At 46.8% G+C, this 23,662-nt stretch overlaps 1 protein-coding gene across 2 annotated transcripts in view; it reads right to left on the reverse strand.

The window, feature by feature from the left end:
• The window catches only part of LOC145357115 (T-complex protein 11-like protein 1), a 42,478-nt gene extending 24,775 nt beyond the window's left edge, over positions 1-17,703 (reverse strand). For both annotated transcript variants that reach the window (XR_013889255.1, XM_080210260.1), the window contains exons 1-3: positions 17,514-17,703; positions 7,332-7,464; positions 1,820-1,940 (exon numbers count right to left, since the gene is read on the reverse strand). Coding sequence is in view for 1 of the 2 variants with exons in the window: in XM_080210260.1 (XP_080066386.1) it covers positions 1,820-1,940; positions 7,332-7,464; positions 17,514-17,661 (402 nt within the window). In the remaining variant the exon portion in view is untranslated. The remainder of the gene's footprint in view (positions 1-1,819; positions 1,941-7,331; positions 7,465-17,513) is intronic.
• Between the last annotated feature and the right edge of the window lie 5,959 nt (positions 17,704-23,662).

Here is a 23,662-nt window from a genome sequence, read left to right on the forward strand (position 1 = left end):
GTGCACTGAGTCTGCGGAAGAGCATCCCACCCAGACCTTCCCCGCTGCCTTATCCCAAAACCGGTGCATTTACCATGGCTGATCCACCTAGACATCTTTGGGGTGTGGGAGGAAACCGGAGGAAACCCATGCAGACACGGGGAGAATGTACAAATTCCGCACAGACAGTGACCCAAGCCGGGAATTGAACCCCGGTCCCTGGCACTGTGAGGCAGCAGCGCTAAACCACTGTGCTACCTGAAGCGGCCATTGAGGGGATTATCTTATGAAGAGATTGAACAGATTGGGCTGATGCCCATTGGAATTTAGAAGAATGAGAGGGGGATCGAATTGTGGAAGTGATGGTGACATTGTTAGGGGCTTCGTTCTTGGGTTGTATTTCACGGGAGTTGGAGAGAGGCAAGCAGAGGGTAGGCTGCATATTGTCTGTTCCTCCACTGCAGGTATTGACTAGAAACTGAGGGAGCTAAAAATAAAAGCCTGACCCTCAGTGATGATGCGTTGCCAGCAGGCGAATCAGGCTGAGATTGGGATCTCTGGGCCTCAGTAGCAGGAAGTCCTGCTCTCGAGAGCTGTCAGACCGGCAGACCAACCAATCCCAGCCGCACCAGGACTGTCAGAACTGCAAGCAAACCCATAAACTCCAACTGATCCCAGAATCAGTAATGTCCAGGAAGGACAGTCTAGACAGGGTGGGTTCGTAAGGTTTTTAAAGTTCATTTATTATTGTGACAAGTAGGCTTACATTAACACTGCAGTGAAGTTACTGTGAAAACCCTCTGATCGGGTACACTGAGGGAGAATTTAGCACGGCCAATGCACCTAACCAGCACATCTTTTGGCCTGTGGGAGGAAACTGGAGCACCCGGGGGAGACCCATACAGACACGGGGAGAACATGCAGACTCTTCACAGGCAGTGACCCAAGCCGGGAATCGAACCCATGTCCCTGGAGCTGTGAGGCAGCAGTGCTAACCACTGTGCCACCGTGCTGCCCGAAACTTAGACAGGCAGGAACAAGGGGGCTTAAGTAACATCTTTGTGGGTGGGGGGGGGGGGGGGGGGGGGGGAGGGGGTGGGGGGTGCTGCTGATGCACAAAGGATATTCCTCCTGCTTTCCTACAAGTCCAAAGTGTTTTTCAGGAGTGGATTGCCCATTCCCACTTGCCCGCGCCTGCCAACCAGAGGCTTGGGCAGTGTGACGTATGGGACAGTTGGCTTGTTTGGAGCTCAATGGCCTGCTAATTTTCTTTTTAATGGCCTGTTGTAAGATTGGCTGAAGCTGCCAGAGAAACAGCCCAAAGGATGGAAGTCCCAGTTGTTGCCACTTCTCCAGTGTTTCTCCCCAGTTCCTACGGCAGGTACAGCCAGAGTCTGCACAGAGTGAAGACAACAGTTAGTGGTTCCTAATTGCCAAGATGTGAGCAAGTTTTCAAACATTTTCTCGCCCGAGTGTAAGGGTAAATAGGGATTTGGCAGTTTTACCGCTAATGTCACCAAATTGGCAGACCCGAAATGATTTATAAAATTACTTTATAGCACAGACTGATTCATTGGACAGATGAGCAGTGAATGTGAAAGATGCTGTAACTTTACAAACAGATGCCTTAAAGTTTCAGTGTTAAATTCCAACCTGAGATTCCCAGGGAGAAGAATTGAAATCTGAGCCAATTAGAACAAGTTAAATTTGGTCCACTCCAGACCGTGCCGGACCGCTGTCCAGCTCCAGACCGTGCCGGACTGCTGTCCAGCTCCAGACCGTGCCGGACTGCTGTCCATCTCCAGCCCGTGCCGGACCGCTGTCCATCTCCAGACCTTACCTCTTTAACTTCCTGCAGCAGTTTGATGGCCTGGCTGAATTGTGGTGGGGTCTCACTTAACTGCGCCTGTAAACTATCCCAGAAAGCTTTGTGCACAATCTCCTTCACTCTTCTTTCCAAACTGCGAAAGAAATGCAAAGATGTTTAACAGAGAACTTCCCTGTGACCATAATCTCAAAAAATGCCAAGTGAGACGCAACATCATAGAACCTCGGCAGCACAGAGGGAAGACACTGCAGCACGTGGTGTAGGAACACCCACTGTGCAGTTAGGAAGGGAGCTCTGGGGTTCTGACCCAGAGATGATGAAGAAACAGTGACACAAACTTGGAAAGGACTTTTCGGATGGTTGACACTCACATTAATCTGCTGTTTTTGATTTTTTTAGGTGGTAAAGTCACGGGTTTTGAAAGTGCTGTTGAAGAAGCCTTGGCAAATTATCCTGAAGTCGGTACACTGGCCATCTTGGTGGGCAGTGTAGGAGGGAGCGGATGTTTAAAGTGGTGGATGTGATGTCATTCAGGTGAGCTGCTTTACCTGGGATGGTGTTGAGCCAAAGGAGTGTTGTTGGAGCTGCATTCATCCAGACGTGGAGGAAATCCCATTGCTCTCCTGACTTATGTCTTGTCGATGGTGGACAAGTCTCAGGGAGTCAGAGGACGAGTTACTAACTTCAGAATTCCTAGGACAGGATTTTAAGTTAGTCTGACATCTGTCCTGGGGAAACTGCTCGAATCCATTACTATGGAGGTTGTAGATCCTTCCACAATCAGGCAGAGTCAATCTGAGTTTGTGCAATGGAAATTGAGCTTTTAACTAATTTATTCAAGTTTTTTGAGGAAGCAACAAAGAAGGTGGATAAAGGGGAAATCAGTGGATGTACTGTACTTGGATTTCCAGAGGCATTTGATAATCAAAGGTTACTACACAAGATAACATTACTTCTGTGTGACTCTGGCAAAGTCACCCAGACTCAAAATCTTAGCCATGTTCTCTCTCCGCAGATGCTGTCAGACCTGCTGAGATTTTCCAGCATTTTCTGTTTTTGTTTCAGATTCCAGCATCCGCAGTAATTGGCTTTTATAACATTACATGGTGTGGGGTAAAATATTAGCATGGGTAAAGGATTGGTTAGCTAACAGGTAGCAAACAGAGGGATAGACGGGTCTTTTTCCAGGCTGGCAAGTGGACTGCCACAGGAATCTGTGCTGTGGCCTCCACTGTTTACAATCGACATCAATAATATGGATGAAGGGACTGAATATACGGTAGCTAAAATTTGTCAACAACACCAATTGGTCAACAGGAGAGACAGAGTCTGTGAAACAATATAGATACATTAAGTGGATGGGGAAAAACTGTTAGATGGAGTGTAACGTGGGAAAAAGTGAACTTGTCCACTTTGGCAGGAAAAATGCAAAAGCAATATATTATTTAAATAGAGAGGGAATGCAGAACTCAATGACACAGAGGGATCTGGGTGTCCTGGTACATAAATCACAAAACGTTAGCATGCAGGTACAAAAGGTGATAGGAAGGTGGATGGATCGTGGGCGTTTATTGCAAGGGGAATGGAACGCAAAAGTAGGGAAGTTTTACTGTGGTTGTACAGGACATTGGTGTGACCATATTTGGAATACTGGGTACAGTTTTCATCTCCTTACTTGAAAAAAAAACATAATTGCAATAGCAGGTTCAGCAAAGGTTCTTAAGACTCAGTCCTGGGTTCCATAGAATCCCTACAATGCAGAAGAGGCCATTCAACCCATCGAGTGTGCACTGACTCACTGAAAGAGCACCCCATCCAGGCTTCCCCTCTGCCTTATCCCCAAAACCCATGCATTTCCCATGGCTAATCCACCTACATATCTTCAGAGTGTGGGGGGAAACTGGAATACCCGGAAAAAACCCATGCAGATACGGGAAAACATACAGACTCCACACAGATAGTAACCCAAGGCTGGAATCAAACCCCAGTCATTAACATAGTGTGTGCCACCATGTTGCCTGATGTGGCCAATGAAGGGTTTATCTTATGAAAAGGTTGGGCTGATATCCATTGGAGTTTAGAAGAATGAGAGGGGGATCTAATTGATGTACAGGATCCTGAGGTCACATAATAGGGCTGATACCAGGAATGTGTTTCCACCTTTGGGGGAAAACTAGAACTGGGAGAACAATGAGGTCTATAATTTGAGACAAAGAACAAAGAACATTACAGCAGACGAACAGACCCTTCGGCCCTCCAATCCTGTACTGACCATGCTGCCCGACTGAACTAAAACCCTCTACTCTTCTGTGGACTGTATCCCTCTATTCCCATCCTATCCATGTATTTGACCAGATGCCTCTTAAACCTCAATATCCGTATCCGTTTCCACTATCCCCCCCGACAGTGAATTCCAGGCACCCACCACCCTCTGTGTGAAAACTTCAGCAACAGTGAAGGAACGGCTGATATATTCCAAGTCAGGATGGTGACTAGTTTGGATGCAAACTTCCAGGTGGTGGTGCTCTCGTGTGTCTGCTGCCCTTGTCCTTCTAGACGGTAAGTGGCTGTGGGTTTGGAAGGTGTTGTTGAAGGAGCCTTGGTAAGTTCCTGCAGTGTATCTCCTAGATGGTACACACTGTTTGTCAGCGGTAGAGGGGTACTGGGCAGGATTTTACGGCCTCACTCATCCTGAAACTGGAAAATCCTGCCTGAGATTAATGGACCTTTCCATGGTCCGTCCCTCGCCGTCTCTGATTCCCATGGTGGGTGGGCCAATGAAACTCTGGTTTGTATATTTGCAGATTGGCATCCAGTCAAGTAGGTTTGTTTGTCCTTGATGGTTTCAAGCTTCTCGAATGTTGTTGGAGCTGCACTGATCCAGGCAAGTGGACAGTGTTCTGTTACTCTCCTGATTTATAGTTTGTAGATGGTGAACAGACTTTGGGGAGTTAGGAGGTGAGCTACTGTCCACAGGATGGATGGCATAGCGGCACGGTGGTTAGCACTGCTGCCTCACAGCTCCAGGGACATAGGTTCGATTCCCGGATTGGGTCCACTTTTGTCTGTGTGGAGTCTGCACATTCTCCCCGTGTCTGCATGGGTTTTCTTTGGGTGCTGCGGTTTTCTCCTGCAGTCCAAAGATGTGCGGGTTAGGTGCACTGGCCATGCTAAATTGCCCCTTAGTGTTCCCAGATGAGTAGTTTAGAGGGATTAGCGGGGTAAATATGGGGGGTTATAGGTATAGGGCCTGAGTGGGATTGTTGTTGGTGCAGACCCGATGGGCTGAATGGCCTCCTTGTGCACTGTAGGGATTCTATGATTCTATTCTATGATTCTGAGCCTCTGACCTGCTCTTGAAGCCACTGTATTTGTTTGGCTAATCCAGGTCAGTTTCTGGTCAATGGTAACTCCAGGATGTTGATGGTGGAGAATGAAATCAGAACGTCACTGTCCCTGCTTAGATGATGAGCTGACCCCATCAAGTAAAATGAGGTCAATCTATTTGCTATCTTTCAATGCAGGCAAGCCTTGTGTTACCGAAAGTGTCTGGGTGACATTACCTTGCAATGTTTTGAAATAGCCCATATATTTATTGTCTCAATAAAATTCCTTACCCTCCCGCCCCCACCAGACCATAGTCTTAAGGTTGCTCCATCTTGTTACAATCTGACAGCCACAGTTTAATATCTAACACATTCCCCCTCTCGTTCGTTCAGCTGAAGAACCAAGTGGACATGAAACATCTGCTTTACGGATGCTGCCAGACAGGCTGAGTTTTTCCAGCATCCGCAGTATTCCGCTTATTTTGTGACATTATCTGGGATGTCACGGCCAAGACAGGTCTGCTGCTGCCCACTCTGCATGGGGCACTTTCCTGATATGATGGTATGAGCACCTTGGCACATGGCAGCAAGGCAAAGGGCACAGGAGAGCAGTGGGAAACAAAGTGCAAAGGGGGCACAAGTGGCATTTTTCTGATGGAACAAAGGCTACCCTTTCAATATCTATTGCATTAGGATGATGACTGGCTTGAGTTTGGTTCTGGCGCTCTGGCTGCTGTACGGCATGATGTGTTTAGTCAGGAGCTTGATGATCTTTTGCGTATCCTCCTTGCCCATCTCGTGCTTACAACCTGCACTGGGACATTCTGAATTTTGGGCCGTGGGACCATTCTGCAAAGATGCTCAGTCATCTGTACAGCATCACACAGGTTATACACACCACTCCTCTCTCACGCTAGGCTAACACATCCTCTGACTAATTGTGAGCAGAGTGATGGAAGAGTAACTAGAATCAATCACATTTTAAAATTTTGTACACGCGCAGCTTCACACGTGTCGAATGCAAACTTTAGTAACACGCTCGGACACCTGAGAATCCATTTTTAGTGTAGAAATGAGTTATCCTCAACTACGAGGGACTGTAAGAAAGACAAACTCAATAGTGCTCAACACCAAAATACTACATAGAAATCCTCATCGTAGAAACCCTACAGTTCAGGAGGAGGTCATTCGGCCCATCGAATCAGTACTGACAATAATCCCACCCAGGCCCTATCCCCCTCACCCCACATATTTATGCTGCTCATCCCGCCAACCTACACATCCCAGGAAATTAAGAGGCAATTGAGCAAACTAGAACCAGAGGACACAACCTCACGCTAAAGAGACGATCCTTTAAAACAGAAATGAGGAGGAATTCCTTCAGTCAGAGGGTGGTGATTCTGTGGAACTCTTTGCCACAGAAGGCTGTGGAGGCCAGGTCATTGAGTGTCTTTAAGACAGAGATAGATAGGTTCTTGATTAATAAGGGGATCAGGGGTCATGGGGAAAAGATAGGAAGGAGAATGGGGATGAGAAAAATATCAGCCATAATTGAATGGCGGAGCAGACTCGATGGGTGGAGTGGCCTAATTCTGCTCCTACGTCTTACGGCTAATCAACCTATCCCGCACATCTTTGGACTGTGAGAGAAAACTGGAGTACCTGGAGGAAACCCACGCAGACACGGGGAGAACGTGCAAACTCTACACAGACACTGACCCAATTCGGGAAATGAACTCAGGTCCCTGGAGCTGTGAGGCAGCAGCGCCAACCACTGTGCCACCTTCATCCAACAGCCAAAGCTGATAGTGTCTTCAGCAAACTCCACATGCGTGTACATTCAGTAGGAGTTGTCAGAGTGCCATCAGGCATGGGAGCCGGATCCGATGTTTCTACCTCACCTCCAACTCCCTGAAGCTGCTCTCTGAGCAACCCAGCTGAGATCAACCAACAGAGGATTCACCAGAGACCTTCATACAAATGAGGGGTGGAATTTTACAGTCCCTCCCACCACTGGGACTTTCCAGTCCAGCTGAAGTCAGTTGGCTTTAGGATGACTTGCTGGATTTTCCAGCCCCACTTCTACACAATGGAGTGGTAAAATTCCACACAGTGAGTCGGTGTGGCTCAGCTGGAGACCTCGCAGATTCGTGGGGAGGCATGATTAACTGAATCGAGAGAGTAAATCAGGCCTTCACCTGTTCTGAGGAGATTCCACCTTCTGGATCTGGAAGTTGCTGTTTATTACGATTTCGTGTGCAATGGCCATGTTAGACACATCTCGGGCAGTTTCCAGAACTTCCGTCATGGATATCAATCTTGGAGGATTGGCTGTGGAAGGGATACAACACAGACAGCATTTCCTTACTTTGAAAAAGAGCGTGATACTATTTCCAGATCAACAATAAAATGACCAACATGCATGTCTATAACATTGGAATAAAAATTAACTGAACTATTTTACAATGAATGCCATGAGCCATTTTAAATATCACCCAGTGGAACATTGGATTATTAAATAACAAAAGCATTTCATGAAATATGTGTGAGTTGAGGATGTCTCATCTGGGGAACTAACTTTTCATTCATTCCGTACTTCCATTTGCCCCATTTACTGATGTAGACACATCCCTCCAGCAGCAGACATCATCATCGCTCCGCACAGTGGGTTAGCACTGCTGCCTCACAGCTCCAGGGACCGATTCCTGGCTTGGATCACTGTCCGTGTGGAGTTTACACGTTCTCCCCATGTCCATGTGGGTTTCCTCCGGGCGCTCTGATTTCCTCCCACAGTCCAAAGATGGGCAGGTTAGGTGCATGCAGGTTTGCCCATGCAAAATTGCCCCTTGGCGTCAGGAGGACTGGCTAGGATATATGCATGGGTGGGATTGTGGTCAGCGCAGGCTTGATGGGCCAAATGGCCTCCTTCTGCACTGTAGGATTCTATGATTCCATGATAAGAGAGATGTGTGCTGCAAATCAGGATGCTTATTGTTAGTCACACTAAACCTCATGGATACCCGACTGACACCGAGGCTGGTATGCTACCTCAGTGACAACAACCTGCTAGCTGGTTTCACAACAAGTTGGTCAACTAATGACCCTCTCAATTTCCTGAAAAAGAGTTCAAAGTTTATTTGTGTGTCAAGTTGGCTTACATTAACACTGCAATGAAGTTACTGTGAAATTTCCCTAGTTGCCACACTCCAGTGCTTGTTTGGGTCAATGCAACTAACCAGCACGTTTTTCAGACTGTGGGAGGAAACCAGAGCGCCCGGAGGAAACCCACGCGGATGTGGGTGCAGACTCCGCACAGACAGTGACCCAAGCTGGGAATTGAACCTGTGTCCCTGACGCTGTGAGGGAGCAGTGCTAACCACTGTGCCACCGTGCTGCCCCCAAGCAGCCAATGTATAGACACACAGGAGGAAAGCTGTGCATTCTATCCAAAACATTCAGTAAGACATTGCAGTGAATAATACCACGTGGAGAAAGGGTAGAAATTTACAGGATTAGTTACAAGATGCGGCACAACATAGAATAACTTTCCCAACTGATGGCTACAGTTGCAGTTTCCAATAGTTAGACTCAAATACACAATCCTTAATGTTTGGATGGAGATATTTTTGTACCCTGGGTATATACTACTGGGTCCTTTGCTTTAAGTTTTATACTAAAAACCAAAAAAAGACACTTTGTATAAGACTACCGTCACAGTGAGATCACAGAGAATGTATACGACAGATATTAGAACAGTAGACGGCTGTGAAAAGCATTCCAAGTTTCTGATGGTGTTGTAGAGCTTGTGAATGTGAGACTCCCTGCCAAACACCTGCTGCTGAGCTGCTACACTCTATCACTACAGGAAGTGGAGACAACCTGCAAACCTACGCATGAAAAACTCTTATTTGACATTCAGATGGATACTTCCTGAAGCAACCAGTCCCCATTACAGTAGAGCAAACTACATTCACACTTGACACAGTAAATAAACGCATTTTCGTTACCGGTTATCAACTTTCATGCCTGTTCCTTGTTTTGACTAATGACTGGGTACAGTCTCTGAAATCAACATAATTACAATGTAATTTTATTTTGAAGTTTTCAAATCAACTCAATGTGCCAGGTGACGATGACGTAAAAGAACTGAATTCCCTCACCACCTAACTAGGAATTGTGTTAAATGAGCATGTTATTATCTGTGAGAGCTGCCCCCTTTCTCTGTCTAGACAGCGGCTGTCTACAAATGTAAAGCTGAGTGTGATCACAGTTACAGCAGTGCCTGAGTGCAGTTGTCAGACACTACTGCTTACATGTTACGGGTCCAGTTGACACAGGTTGACTTCAGGCTCCCCCTTCACAGTTAAAAGGATTTTGCACAATTCTGCCTGTGCAAGAAGAATAATCTCATCTGCCACAGATTACCCACATCACTTTGGCTAGTATCGGCCTTCCTTGGCAGCTCCTGTTGACAAATCTCTTCATACCAGGGTTTAGGGGGGTTAAGATACCCACAAATGTGTATCCACCTGCAATCTGATTTTCTGCCCGAATTCTGAGCTTTAAACAAACATGTTGTGGATTATGTCACAACTGAGTGACTTCACATACAATCCCTACATTACGGAAGGAGATTATTTTGCTCATTGAGCCTGCACCAACTCTCTGAAAGAGCATCTCACCCAAGTCCTTTCCTCCTCCCCATCCCCATAAATCCAAGCATTTTCTGTGGCTAATCCATCTAACCTACACATCTTTGGACTCTTAAGGGTCAATTTAGTATGGCCAGTTCACCTGAGCCATCGTTTGGACTTTGGGAGCTTTTTTAACCACTGAACTTAAACCTGTGTCCTTTAATTCTCAATGTTTCCAAAAGGAACCGTTTCTCCCTTTCTAATCTGTCCAGACCCCTCATGATTTTGAACAGCTGTAGCAAACTTCCTCTCAACTTTCCCCAACTTCTCCAATCTAAATAACTCAAGTTCCTCATTCCTGGAGCCATTCTCCAATACCTTCAGATCCTTGCTGAAGTGTGGTATCCAGAACTGGACACAATACTCCAGTTGAGGTTTAATCAGTGCTTTATACAAACCTATAATAACTTCCTTGCTTTTGTAATCTGTTGCCTGCTATCAAATATCAACTACAATCTCAACTTTTCATTTCACCTTCAATGATTTGTGTACGTGTACCCCAAGGTCCCCAAACTCCTACACCCTCCTTAGGTTTGTATCCTTTATCTAATATTGCCTCTCCTGTTCTTTCTACCAAAGTGTTGTTCAGACTGGAAGGTGAGGTTTGCACTGGTGTTCCACAATGTTCAGTTTTGGGTCCATTGCTCTGCAGTTTTTCTTAACTTGCGCTTGGGTATTGGGACCAGCATTGTGAAATCTAAAAAATAGACACAACTTCTCAAAGTCATGGATTAAGATGAGGGTAGTTACTGGCTTCAGGATGATACAGACCAGACGGTGAGATGGGCAGGAATTCATTGCGGAGAAGTGCAACATTACGCACTTTTCGGATAATAAAATGGAAAGACAGTGGATGGGATTTCCAACTCCCACTCCCCCAAACCCATGGTGTGTTTCACAGCGGTGGGAAATCACATGCCACTCGTTGGTGGTGAGATCTTAAGGTTCTGTTGTTGTCAGTCAGGTTTCCCGCTGAACTCACCACTTGTCTCCAAGAACCAGTGATAGGGGTGTGCTGGTGGGAGTGTAAGGTACCCCCAGTGTAAGTGGCAGCAAGATTTCAGCCAATATAAATGGCAGAATTTTAAAAAAATAGAAACCTTGGTGTTATTATACATAAATCCTTAAACACGGCAGGACAATTTGATATTGTCATTGAAAGGCATGTGGGATTGTTGGGTTTATAAATTGAGGAATAGAGTAGAAAAGAAAAATCCTGTTCAAACTTTGTAATTGTTAGGCATCAGCCGGAGTATTCTGTGCAGCACACTTCAGGAAAGATGTAAAGACCTTAGAAAACTCTTCAAAAGGTGGTTTACTAAACTGTTACCAGCGATGAGAGATTGGAGTTATCAGGAGAACTTGCAAATGTTAGAATTCTTCACTTTAGAACAAAGAATGTTCAGAGTTTATCCCAGGAGGTTTACATGATTATGGTTTTGATATAGAAGAAAACACAAAGAATATTCTCCCTGTTCAGTAGGTTAGTAACTAGAGGTCATCCACTCAAAATCATGAGCAAAAGACTTAGGGGAAAAGGCAGGGAATTATTTTCATAGAATCCCTACAGTGCAGAAGGAGGCCATTTGGCCCATTGAGTCTGTAATTACTGCAATCCCACCCATCCCTATCCCCATAGCCCCATGTATTTTCCCTGCTAGTCCCCCTGACACGAAGGGGCAATTTAGCACGGCCAATCAACCTAACCCACACATCTTTGGACTGTGGGAGGAAACCAGAGCACCCAGAGGAAACCCACACAGACATGGGGACAACATGCAAACTCTAGCCAGGCAGTGAGCCAAGCCGGGAATCGAACCCGGATCCCTGGCGCTATGAGACAGCAGTGCTAAGTTCTGTGCCACCCAACCTGAGATTTGTTGGGATCTGGAGAACTCCAATTCAAAAGGTGGGATAGGCTGAATCCATAGAAAACATTAAGGAACTGGACAATGACTTGAAGTTGTGGAACTTACAGGATTACAGACAAAAAGCAGAAGTGTGGATGAGGCATGACTGAGCTTCTATCCTGAAGGGTGTTTATGATTCTATTCAATATTCCATTCTAATTGAACTTCCCCAGAATGGCAGTCAGGGTGGGATTGCCAATCCGCTCCGCAATCAGAATGAGGAGATGACTGTCCTCCCACTTCAGTTCCAAATTCCTCTGGATGGATTTCATTGTTTGTCTTAATGAAGAAGGTCATGGAGGCCAGATCACTGAGTGTCTTTAAGACAGAGATGGACAGGTTCTTGATCAATAAGGGGGTCAGAGGTTATGGGGAAAAGGAATGGGGATAAGAAAAATATCAGCCACGATTGAATGGTGTAGCAGACTTGATAGGAGCAGAATTAGGCCACTCGGCCTATGTCTTATTGTCTAATGTGGCTGTAATATGTTACAAGGCAGAGAGAGGGCAGCCACTTTCAGTTGCTGAGAAACTTTAGGTGGATTGGGCTGCAGGAAATCTCCAGCTAGCGATTTTGATCAGAAACAGGGCCAAAGAGGGTTTGGGGCTTTGCAGACATTTACAGCCTCCTTCTCCCCGCTCTTCCAGCACAACCCTCCTAGTAATTCAACCCCTGTCCTCTATAATAAAGCAGCTAGTTTATTTGTCAGACTGGAGTGCATTTTAAAGCAAAATAATGTAATTGATAGTTAGGAAGTTACACCTGCGATTGTCTCCACTGAACACTCACACACCTGATCCTGCCCTGTTCGAACCTCAAAGACATCCAGGGCTCAGGCCCAAGGCCAGGGCAGAGGGAGTTCCAAACAAATGTTAAATCTTGTGGGAAATTGTTCCCTTCTTATTCCTTTGAAGTTTGTTCTTGGTCATGTTTTCAAACACTTAGAAAAATCATAATGTTCAGAAAATCCTTTCATGTCTTTGTGTAGCTACGCAGATCTGTTTGAAGGATTTTAGTTCCAGTTTTAAACCTGCCGTGACTCCTCTAAAAGCTTCCTTAAGCTCCTAATTCGTGGCTTTGACTGAAACTGGTTCTTCCAACACTTTAATTCCTCCTAATTATGCCAGAGAAAGTTGTATGTCTGCGATGTCCCCGTGTCAATCGCCATTCCTATCATTGTTCCGGTATACAGCATAGTCCCTGTGTACATCACTGCTCTCCTAAGAACTAGGAACAGGAGTAAACTATACAGACCACCCTCCCCCCCCGCACCCCCGAGCCTGCTCCACCATCCAGTATGATCACGACTGATCCTCTATCTCAACTCCACTTTCCTGCTCGCTCCCCAAAACCCTCGGTTACTTGAAAGTCAATAATCTATCAATCTCAGCCTTGAATATACTCAACGATGGGAGATGCACAACTTTTAGGGGGTAGAAAATTACAAATATTCAAGTTTAACGTTCATTTATTAGTGTCACAAGTAGGCTTACATTAACACTGCAATGAAGTTACTGTGAAAATCCCCTAGTAACCACACTCTGGCTCCTGTTTGGGTATATTGAGGGAGAATTTAGCACGGCCAATGCACCTTTTGTACCGTGGGAGGAAACCAGAGCACCTGGAGGAAATTATGGCGGACATGGAGAGAACGTGCAAACCCCACTCAGACAATTAAGATAATTAGTTGGTGCATCATTGGCCATTTTACTAGTTTCAGAATGACCCCCCCACCCCCAAAACAAACCCTGTCACATGATCAGGCTGCCATCTTCATTGTTGGCAGCTTCCAGGGAACAGGAGGGTGCCTCCCTTTCCCAGACCCACAGAGGGACCGAGAGTGGCAAAGGGCACTTCCAAGGTCCTCATGTGATTTCTGGAGGGTTTGCCTTTCTGAGCATCTGGGGCCCGGGTGCATTAATATTTTGTATGCTGGCATCTCAATATGGAGGGGCCCTCTCCCCCAGTAGCACTGTTCACCTCAACCTTCTTCAATGGGAAAGTGGTCCCAGCCTCTCAATTGGCCATTGCTGTTAAAATTGCAGCCACTGCTTGCTCATGCGGATGTGACATCCGTGTTTGTTCTGGTTGCCAGTAAAATGCCAGCCTAAGGAACCAAAGCACACTGCCTGATGCCATAGTGCCGATGGACACCAGATCCCGATGGGCTGGATCACCAGTGGAGCCTGAGGACTATTTAATATCCCTGTCCACGCCTCTTGGGATCATTATGACCCCAGTGGAGACTGCCCCATAACGTCACAGGAATGTTGCAGCAACTCACCAGAGGCTCAACCCATGGTTTGAAAGGCAGTGGCAGGATTGGTTCTGAAAAAGTGGTTCACCCTCAGTCTCCAGAGGGCCAAGACCTCCACGCTTGGGAAAATAAAAACAATATTTTGGGGGAAGCTTCCAGAGTCCAAAGCTGGAATCCTGTGTTCTCACTGTTGGGGAGCTTGGAGGCAGACAGGGTATTTATTTAGAACATAAGAACATAAGAAATAGGAGCAGGAGTAGGCCATCTAGCCCTTCGAGCCTGCCCCGCCATTCAATAAGATCATGGCTGATCTGTCATGTCTCAGTTCCACATTCCCGCCCTCTCCCCATAACCCTTAATCCCCTTGCCTATCAAAAACCCATCAACCCGCGTCTTAAAAATATTTAGCGAGGCAGCCTCCACCACTTCAACGGGCAGAGAATTCCAGAGATTCACCACCCTTTGAGTGAAGAAGTTCCTCCTCAACTCCATTCTAAACCGCTCCCCCTTTATCTTGAGGCTGTGCCCCCTAGTCCTACTATCCTTTCTGAGCAGGAAGAGTCTCTCCACCTCTATCCTATCCATCCCATTCATCATCTTATACGTCTCAATGAGATCTCCCCTCATTCTTCTAAACTCTAACGAGTACAAGCCTAGTTTATTCAGCCTCTCCTCAAAGCTCAACCCCCTCAACTCCGGTATCAGCCTAGTAAACCTCCTCTGCACTCCCTCCAAGGCCAAAATATCCTTGCGCAGGTGCGGCACCCAAAACTGCACACAGTACTCCAGCTGCGGCCTCACCAATGCCCTATACAGCTGCAGCAAGACCTCCCTACTTTTATATTCAATCCCCCTCGCGATGAAGGCCAGCATCCCATTCGCCTTCCTGACCACCTGCTGCACCTGCAGGCTGGGTTTTTGCAACTCATTTTTTAGCTGGGACAGTGGCACACAGGCACCATGCCACCTTCCACCTCATCCAGAATTAGGTTCCCACGGTCGACCTTCCCACTCTGGCTCAATTAAGGCCCTTCAGTGGCCAATTAATGACACCTGAGGGCCTCATTCTCCAGCCATTAGTTTAACCAACATACAGGGCTGGTCTGTTGCCATGCAGTGTGCACACAAGTTAAACTTTGTGCCTAACTTATCACTTCCAAGGATTTTTGGTGGAGGGGAGTGTGGGTGTGTCTGTGGCGGTTTGAAGTGGGGAGTTCTGGGAAAAGTTTCCCTTGATCAAAGGCATAGAAAGCATTCTTTCTGGTTGTATCACAACTTGGTCTGGGCTCCTGCTCTGCCCAAGGCCACAAGGAACTACAAAAGGTCGTGAATGTAGCCCAATCCATCATGCAAACCAGCCTCCCATCCATTGACTCTGTCTACACTTCCCGCTGCCTCAGCGAAACAGCCAGTATAATTAAAGTTTGAGGTCACGTACCAACTGAATCAAGAACAGCTTCTTCCCTGCTGCTGCCAGACTTTTGAATGGACTTACCTTACATTAAGTTGATCTTTCTCTACACCCTAGCTATGACTATATTCTGCACTCTCTCTTTTCCTTCTCTAAGAACGGTATGCTTTGGCCGAATAGTAAACAAGAAACAATACTTTTCACTGTATGCTAATACATGTGATAATAATAAATCAATCCAATCAAACACTCTGCCTGATTGAGGGACCAGAGATTGGGTAAGGTGACAGAGGGCAGCTGAGAGCCAGCCCCTTGCTCATTCTGCCAACCCAGTGGCTTCCTCTTCCCACTGACCCAATCCTGCAAACCCCCATCCCAAGCATTACTTACTTACCTGAGATCTGGGGTCACCATCAATCCTGAGACTCCAATGACTGTCCTTCCAGCACCAGCCACGGCCTCCCCAGTGGTGCCACTGAGTACAAGAGCTGCTGGCCCCTGATTGGCTGGAAGCCCTCATTTGGCAGGGTCTTGATTCCAGAGGAAGACCCACAGCCGGCCTCACCACTGCCTGATTGGTTTGTGGTTTGGTGGGCCTTTCTGAAAAATGAGGCAACAAGACTCCTACGCCAGCCCTCGGCAGGCACGACCCCTGATACCGCAACAAGATTCCACCTCAACATTCGTTATCACAGCGTTCTCAGAGCATTGTAAATTAAACATCAGGAGCAGTACAAAAATATATCTGAATGAGTAGTCAAGAAATGCCAGTACAATGGGTGTAGATGTGTCCCATATGTAAATTACTACCTTTTTAATTATTGCTCATGAATATTTAATTCAGGAAATTATACATTGCTAATATAAACATTTATTGTGTATTTGGGTCATATCGTAAGAATCAAAATAGGGATGATATCTGTCAACATCTGGGGACACCGGCAGAGTTGTGTGTGATTTAATAATCGAGTTACCAGCGTAAGGCAGTTGTAGAAATGTTAGTTTGTGGAGGTTATGATGGCTGTGGTTGGTACATGAGACATGGCAGGTGGTGCCTGATGAACGGTCACTCTGTACTTACAGCGGGAGGGGCCTGATGAACGGTCACTCTGTACTTACAGCGGGAGGGGCCTGGTGAACGGTCACTCTGTACTTACAGCGGGAGGGGCCTGGTGAACGGTCACTCTGTACTTACAGCGGGAGGGGCCTGGTGAACGGTCACTCTGTACTTACAGCGGGAGGGGCCTGATGAATGGTCACTCTGTACTTACAGCGGGAGGGGCCTGATGAACGGTCACTCTGTACTTACAGCGGGAGGGGCCTGGTGAACGGTCACTCTGTACTTACAGCGGGAGGGGCCTGGTGAACGGTCACTCTGTACTTACAGCGGGAGGGGCCTGGTGAACGGTCACTCTGTACTTACAGCGGGAGGGGCCTGGTGAATGGTCACTCTGTACTTACAGCGGGAGGGGCCTGATGAACGGTCAATCTGTACTTACAGCGGGAGGGGCCTGATGAACGGTCACTCTGTACTTACAGCGGGAGGGGCCTGATGAATGGTCACCCTGTACTTACAGCGGGAGGGGCCTGGTGAATGGTCACTCTGTACTTACAGCGGGAGGGGCCTGATGAACGGTCACTCTGTACTTACAGCGGGAGGGGCCTGATGAATGGTCACTCTGTACTTACAGCGGGAGGGGCCTGATGAATGGTCACTCTGTACTTACAGCGGGAGGGGCCTGGTGAATGGTCACTCTGTACTTACAGCGGGAGGGGCCTGATGAATGGTCACTCTGTACTTACAGCGGGAGGGGCCTGATGAATGGTCACTCTGTACTTACAGCGGGAGGGGCCTGGTGAATGGTCACTCTGTACTTACAGCGGGAGGGGCCTGATGAACGGTCACTCTGTACTTACAGCGGGAGGGGCCTGGTGAATGGTCACTCTGTACTTACAGCGGGAGGGGCCTGGTGAACGGTCACTCTGTACTTACAGCGGGAGGGGCCTGGTGAACGGTCACTCTGTACTTACAGCGGGAGGGGCCTGGTGAACGGTCACTCTGTACTTACAGCGGGAGGGGCCTGGTGAATGGTCACTCTGTACTTACAGCGGGAGGGGCCTGGTTTGCAGAGGCCAGGCATGGTGGGGTCACCATTTCCCACATTGGACTTGATGTCATTGAGCTGAGACCTCCTGTCCTTCTGATCTTGCTGATCTTTGCTGCTGGTGTTGCTGGTATCTTCACTGTTGGGCATACTGTCTGGGCTGCTCCCCCCTCTAAAACCACTCGGATGACAAATCTGTTTTAAAAAAAAGTGACACCAAGGTACAGCTGAGCAACATGTCAAACAACCAAGAACTCGGGCACAGTGGTTAGCACTGCTGCGCCACAGTGCCAGGGACCCAGATTTGGATCCAGCCTCGGGTCACTGCCTATCTAGCGTTTGCACGTTCTTGCTGTGTCTGCATGGGTTTCCACCAGGCGCTCCGGTTTCCTCCCATGCTCCAAAGATGTGGACGTTGGTTAGATTGATTGGCCGTGGCAATTGTCCCTGGTGTCAGGAAGATTAACCGGGTAAAGATGTGGGCTACAGGAACAGGGTGGGATTGCTGCATGCTCGATGGGCTGAATGGCCCCCTTCTGCACTTTACAGATTCTATGATTCACTTTCCTCATACCCTCCATGTTGGAATTCATAGAATCTCCACAGTGCAGAAGGAGGCCATTCAGCCCATCGAGCCTGCACCGAGGCCCGATCCCCATATTCCAATGTATTTACCTTGCTAATCCCGCTGACACCAAGAGGCAACTTAGCTCGGCCAATCAATCTAACCTGCACACCTTTGGAGCGTGGGAGGAAAGCAGAGCACCCGGAGGAACCCCACACAGACAGTGACCCGAGGCTGGAATTGAACCTGGGTCCCTGGTGCTGAGAGGCAGCCGTGCTAACCACTGTGCAAAGTCACTGTGCTATCCTAAATTGTCACCGCACGGATTGACTTAGTTTATCAGAGTCAAGCTGCTAAACGTTGACTCTTGTGTTGCAAAACTCTCCTTTAAAAAATTAGCTTCAATCATTGGAAACCTTCCTTAAAAAGATGTTATACACTGGGGCACGAGCGTCTGAATATTGAGAAGCCCACCTACTGCTCCTGAGACCCTGGCTAGTTTTTAGTTAGGTCTGCAATGGCTGTAGTTCCTGAGGTCACAGTCCCACCCTGGCCCGACACAGTCTCATTTTACACCCATATTTTTTCTTAACTTAGCAGAGAATTAATTCTCCATTGTGGATGGTGATGTGATGGTGTGGGGATGCCGGTGTTGGACTTAAACCTGGTGTTGTCAGACTTCTTACTAAGAGTAGGAGTGGGCAGGGTATAAATAGCATTGCCCCTCAAAATCCATGTCACCTACACATTTACCAAGAACTTTTATACACCCCAGTGTTTACACAGCATGTACTGAATCAAAGACATCAGTTCACATTCCCCCTCAATATCCTATCATGCTTTTACTTGTTTCTTTCACTGCCTTACCAAGTTCCTTGTCCTTCTTTATAAATTGCTCCACAGCCAATTCCCATGTCACTTTTGCAATCTCCTCCAGCCCTCCTTCCCAGCTTGCTCCCTGGACTCTTCCAACTCTGGCATCTATCGTCCACCAACCATTCCCACCTCCTCCTCGCAGCTCCTTATCCTATCCCATCCCCGTTCCTCTTCAGCATAGGTGGTTTCAGCTGTCACACCCCTTCACTCTGAAATTCCTTCCTAAAGCCCTGTCTTCCACACCTTCCCCAGTTTCCAAATATCCCACAAACCTACAACATCTACTTGTATTTATCTAGCACCTATGAAAATCTTTGAACAACTCCTCAATCCTCCTTCTGAGTGACCGCTTCTTGTCTCTGTCTTTATGTTTGATGTTTCACTGCATTCATTATTTTCCTGATGTGGAGATGCTGGTGTTGGGACTGGGGTGGACACAGTAAGAAGTCTCACGACACCAGGTTAAAGTCCAACAGGTTTATTTGATAGTACGAGCTTTTGGAGCGTTGCTCCTTCATCAGGCATTCACCTGATGAAGGAGTGACGTTGAAGGAGTGAATCACAGTGAACACAGTGATACTCGGCATTTGAAATATTAATAAACCATGATCAATATTCTGCCAACACCAGTTTCGGAGATTAGAAAGTGGTTGTGCCTTCAGTATTTGTGCAGCTGCCTTTCATTATTTGTTACGGAATCCCTACAGTTTAGAACAAGGCCATTCAGCCCATCGGGTTGGCACTGAGTCTCAGAAAGAACATTCCATCCGGGCCCCCTTTCCCCATCCCCATAACCCTGCACATTTACCAAGGCCAATCCACCTCACCTCCACATCTTTGGACGTAAGGGCAATTTAGCATAACCAATCCGCCAAACTGGCACATCTTTCAACACTAAGGGGCATTTTCACAGTAACTTCATTGCAGTGTTAAAGTAAGCCTACTTGTGACTAATACATGCACTTTAATTTTATTTTAGCATGGCCAATCCATCCAACCTGTACATCTTTCGGCACTCAGGGGCAATTTAACACAGCCAATCCACCTAACCAGCATATCTTTGGACTGCAAATGACAAGTAGTTCTCTGTAAGGTATTGTCATCACAGGGTTACTGTACCACTCCTCACTTATCTCTCAGTCAGAGAAGAGGATTCTCTGCGTCGCAAGAATAAAGAAGTGACGGAAATATTCGCAAAACTGCAAACACCACAGCACATCTGTCAGAATCTTTATAAAATCGGACTGGCGTTTGGGTGCCACCTCCCCCAGAACCTGTCCTCCTGCCTGGGGTACTTATCAGCCTGTAGTCTTTCTCCACTCCCTGTAATTTCAGGTTTTAGTTCAGATTTCCAGCATTTTTACAATTTTATCCATTTAATACAAAATCTGCTTTAAAACGTTAAGAGCCCGCTGCATCACATCCACGGTATTTAAACAGAGGAGGGGTTTGATAAATAGTGAAATATACATACAGAATACACTTTAGTGTATCAGAATTGCCATTTAAACCCGTCCAATGATATTAACAAGAAGGGGATTATAATGCAAGTGTCCACAGCAAATTTGCCGGGTAATTTTAACGCTTAACGTTAGAAAGGGCAGCTTGGCGACCCTGCTACTCTTCAGTGAAGAAGTACTTTAGAAAGTTTTAAAAGAGTCATTGAAAGTTGTTGCAGTCTCTCCTTACCTGGGCGCTGCTTCTGATCTGAGTGTTGACACTGAGTCCCGCCTGTAACTTCAAACTGGGCTCCTTCCACCCTGCAGACAGCAGGGAGGAACAGGCAAAGCAACCTTCAACATTCAGGCTCAGAACTGCACAGTGCACAGGATCTGTCATCGCAATTCTGCAAAGCATTCACAATCTTCAAACCTGCCCAGAGTCTGCATGTGTTTTATGAGTGTGGTGACAGGCTACAGCTTACTGAAGCTTCCCTGTTTTCCCCTGTCTGAATGGGCTCCTCCAATATTGAAACTAAACAGAGTTCAGGCTCCGCCCCTTTACAGCAGTTACAATTTTGCTCAAAGTCAAATTAACACAATCCAGGAAATGCCTTCAAAATTACATTTGCTGCAATCACTGAGTCTCTGTAAAGTTGGGCGATTCATAACAGCCCACCCGCTGTATTGTAATGTAATAATTCACCCTGAACCCCCATTCTGGATGCTCCCCCCCATATCATCAGAACATGTTTCCTCCTTTTTAAAAATAAGCAACATTGTACCATGGCAACTAGGAAGCGACACGTCAGCGGTACAACCCTCCTCATAGATAATGTGCAGCTTCAGGTCTGGGGGATGATGCACAGCCAGTTATAAGCAGCATATAATAAGCACAATTTTTTAATTTTATTTTTTAATCCATTCTTAAAGCTACAAAGCTAACACTCAGAGCGGACTGGGCAAACCCTAATCCATTCCTTGCTTGCTCCAAAAAACAATTGAATCCAATTCAAGGTCCCCACAAGCAAGACAAAAAAGATCCAAGCAGACAAGGTGAGGCATTGCACCCCCCCCACCTTGGGCTTGATCTTAGCTGAAAGGGTGGCACAGTGGTTGGCACTGCTGCCTCACAGCGCCAGGGACCCGGGTTCGATACCCATCTTGAGTCACTGTCTATGCAGAGTTTGCACATTCTTCCCGTTTCTGTGTGGGTTTTCTCTGGGTGCTCCAACTTCCTCTCACACTCCAAAGATATGTGGATTGACCGTGCTAAATTGTCTGTTAGTGTCAGGGGGATTTGAAAAGTAAATTCATGGGGTTACGAGGATAGGGCCTGAGTGGGATTGTTGTCAGTGCAGGCTTGATGGGCTGAATGGTCTCCTGCCCTGCAGGGATTGTATGATTCTTGTAGGGTTCTATGAAAAGGCCACTGGGGATGGGAAATAAAACAGAGTTATTCCAATCAAAGTGTAGCAAAATCCAAACTTCCCCAAAGGCTGACCGAACCTCGCTCAAACAGCTTCCCGCACTGAGATAAAGGCAAAATATTGTGGATGCTGAAATCTGAAACAAAAACAGAAAATGGTGGAGAAACTCTGACAGCATCAGAGAGAATAGAGCAAATGTTTCAAATCTGAATCTCTGTCGAAGGGTCATCCAGGCTTGAAACATTGGCTCTATTCTCTCTTCATGGATGCTGTCAGACCTGCTGAGTTTTTACAGCATGTTCTTGTTTCTGTTCCATACTGACCCTGGCATCTGATACTTGTAAGAAGTCTCACCAGGTTAAAGCCCAACAGGTTTATTTGGCAGCACAAGCTTTCAGAGTCTCAGGCTCCTTCATCAGGCAAAGTCTCAGGCCCCTTCTTCACTCACCTGAGGAAGGATCCTGAGGTTCTGAAAGCTCGTGCTGCCAAATAAACCTGTTGGACTTTAATCTGGTGTTGTGAGACTTCTTGCTGTGCCCACCCCAGTCCAACGCCAGCATCTCCATGTCTGAGACTTGGCCAAGATGCTGTGACGTTAGCTCAGAAGTTGATACCATTCTGCCTAGAATTACAGGTACAAGACCAGGGTGATTTACATTGGAAGCTATATGGGGTGGGAGAGGGGGCTGCTTTTTCTTAGACAAAAGTTTACAGAGTAAACTTTCTGAATGATCTCCAATCCCCCTCTCCACTTTCTCCAGCTGCCCTCTGCTCACGCTCCCCCCATCGCAATTGGAACCAGAACTCTGACAAAAGTTTATTGATCTGAAACATTAAGATTGTCCCTCACCCCCAGATGCTGCCGAACCTGCTGATTATTCCAATTTTTCACCATCTGCAGTGTTTTACTTTTGTAGATTCTGACCTAAAGTTCCATTCTGAGCATCATCAGGTGCTGTTGGACATTGGCAGAATCGTATTCCACTACAATGGGGAGTCTGGCAAGAAAGCAGACAAGATACCGAAAGGACTACAGATCACAAACACACTCAGGTCAACCTATAACACAGACTACGCTGAGAGACTTTGCTGTCGCACCTCTCTCACACTCCCCACCACCTCATACACCAGCTCTACAGCAAACACTGCATCCTGGAAACCAAGATAGAGTCCATATTCTCAACTTGCGCTCAGGGCACAGACCAGCTGAGAAACTCTGCCAAGCAGACGAGACAAAGGAACTACACCATCTACATGAACACCATAGACCATAGACCATAGCGCAGTACAGGCCCTTTGGTCCTCAATGTTGCACTGACCTGTGAAACCAATCTAAAGCCCATCTAACCTACACTATTCCAACATCATCCATATGTTTATCCAATGACCATTTAAATGCCCTTAATTTTTGGCGAATCCACTACTGTTGCAGGCAGGGCATTCCACACACTTATTACTCTCTGAGTAAAGAACCTACCCCTGACATCTTTCCTATATCTATCACCCCTCAATTTAAAGCTGTGTCCCCTCATGCTAGCCAACTCCATCTGAGGAAAAAGGCTCTCACTGTCCACCCTTTCTAATCCTCTGATCATCTTATATGCCTCTATTAAGTCATCGCTTAACTTTCTTCTCTCAAACGAAAACAGCCTCAAGTCCCTCAGCCTTTCCTCATAAGACCTTCCCACCATACCAGGCAACGTCCTGGTAAATCTCCTCTGCACCCTTTCCAATGCTTCCACATCCTTCCTATAATGCAGCAACCAGAACTGTACGCAATACTCCAAGTGCGGCCGCACTCGGGTTTTGTACAGTTGTAACATGACCTCATGGCTCCGAAA

The sequence above is a fragment of the Carcharhinus amblyrhynchos genome, chromosome 22, assembly GCF_965287045.1.
Source record: "Carcharhinus amblyrhynchos chromosome 22, sCarAmb.v2.hapA, whole genome shotgun sequence".
In the NCBI taxonomy this organism is placed as follows: domain Eukaryota; kingdom Metazoa; phylum Chordata; class Chondrichthyes; order Carcharhiniformes; family Carcharhinidae; genus Carcharhinus; species Carcharhinus amblyrhynchos.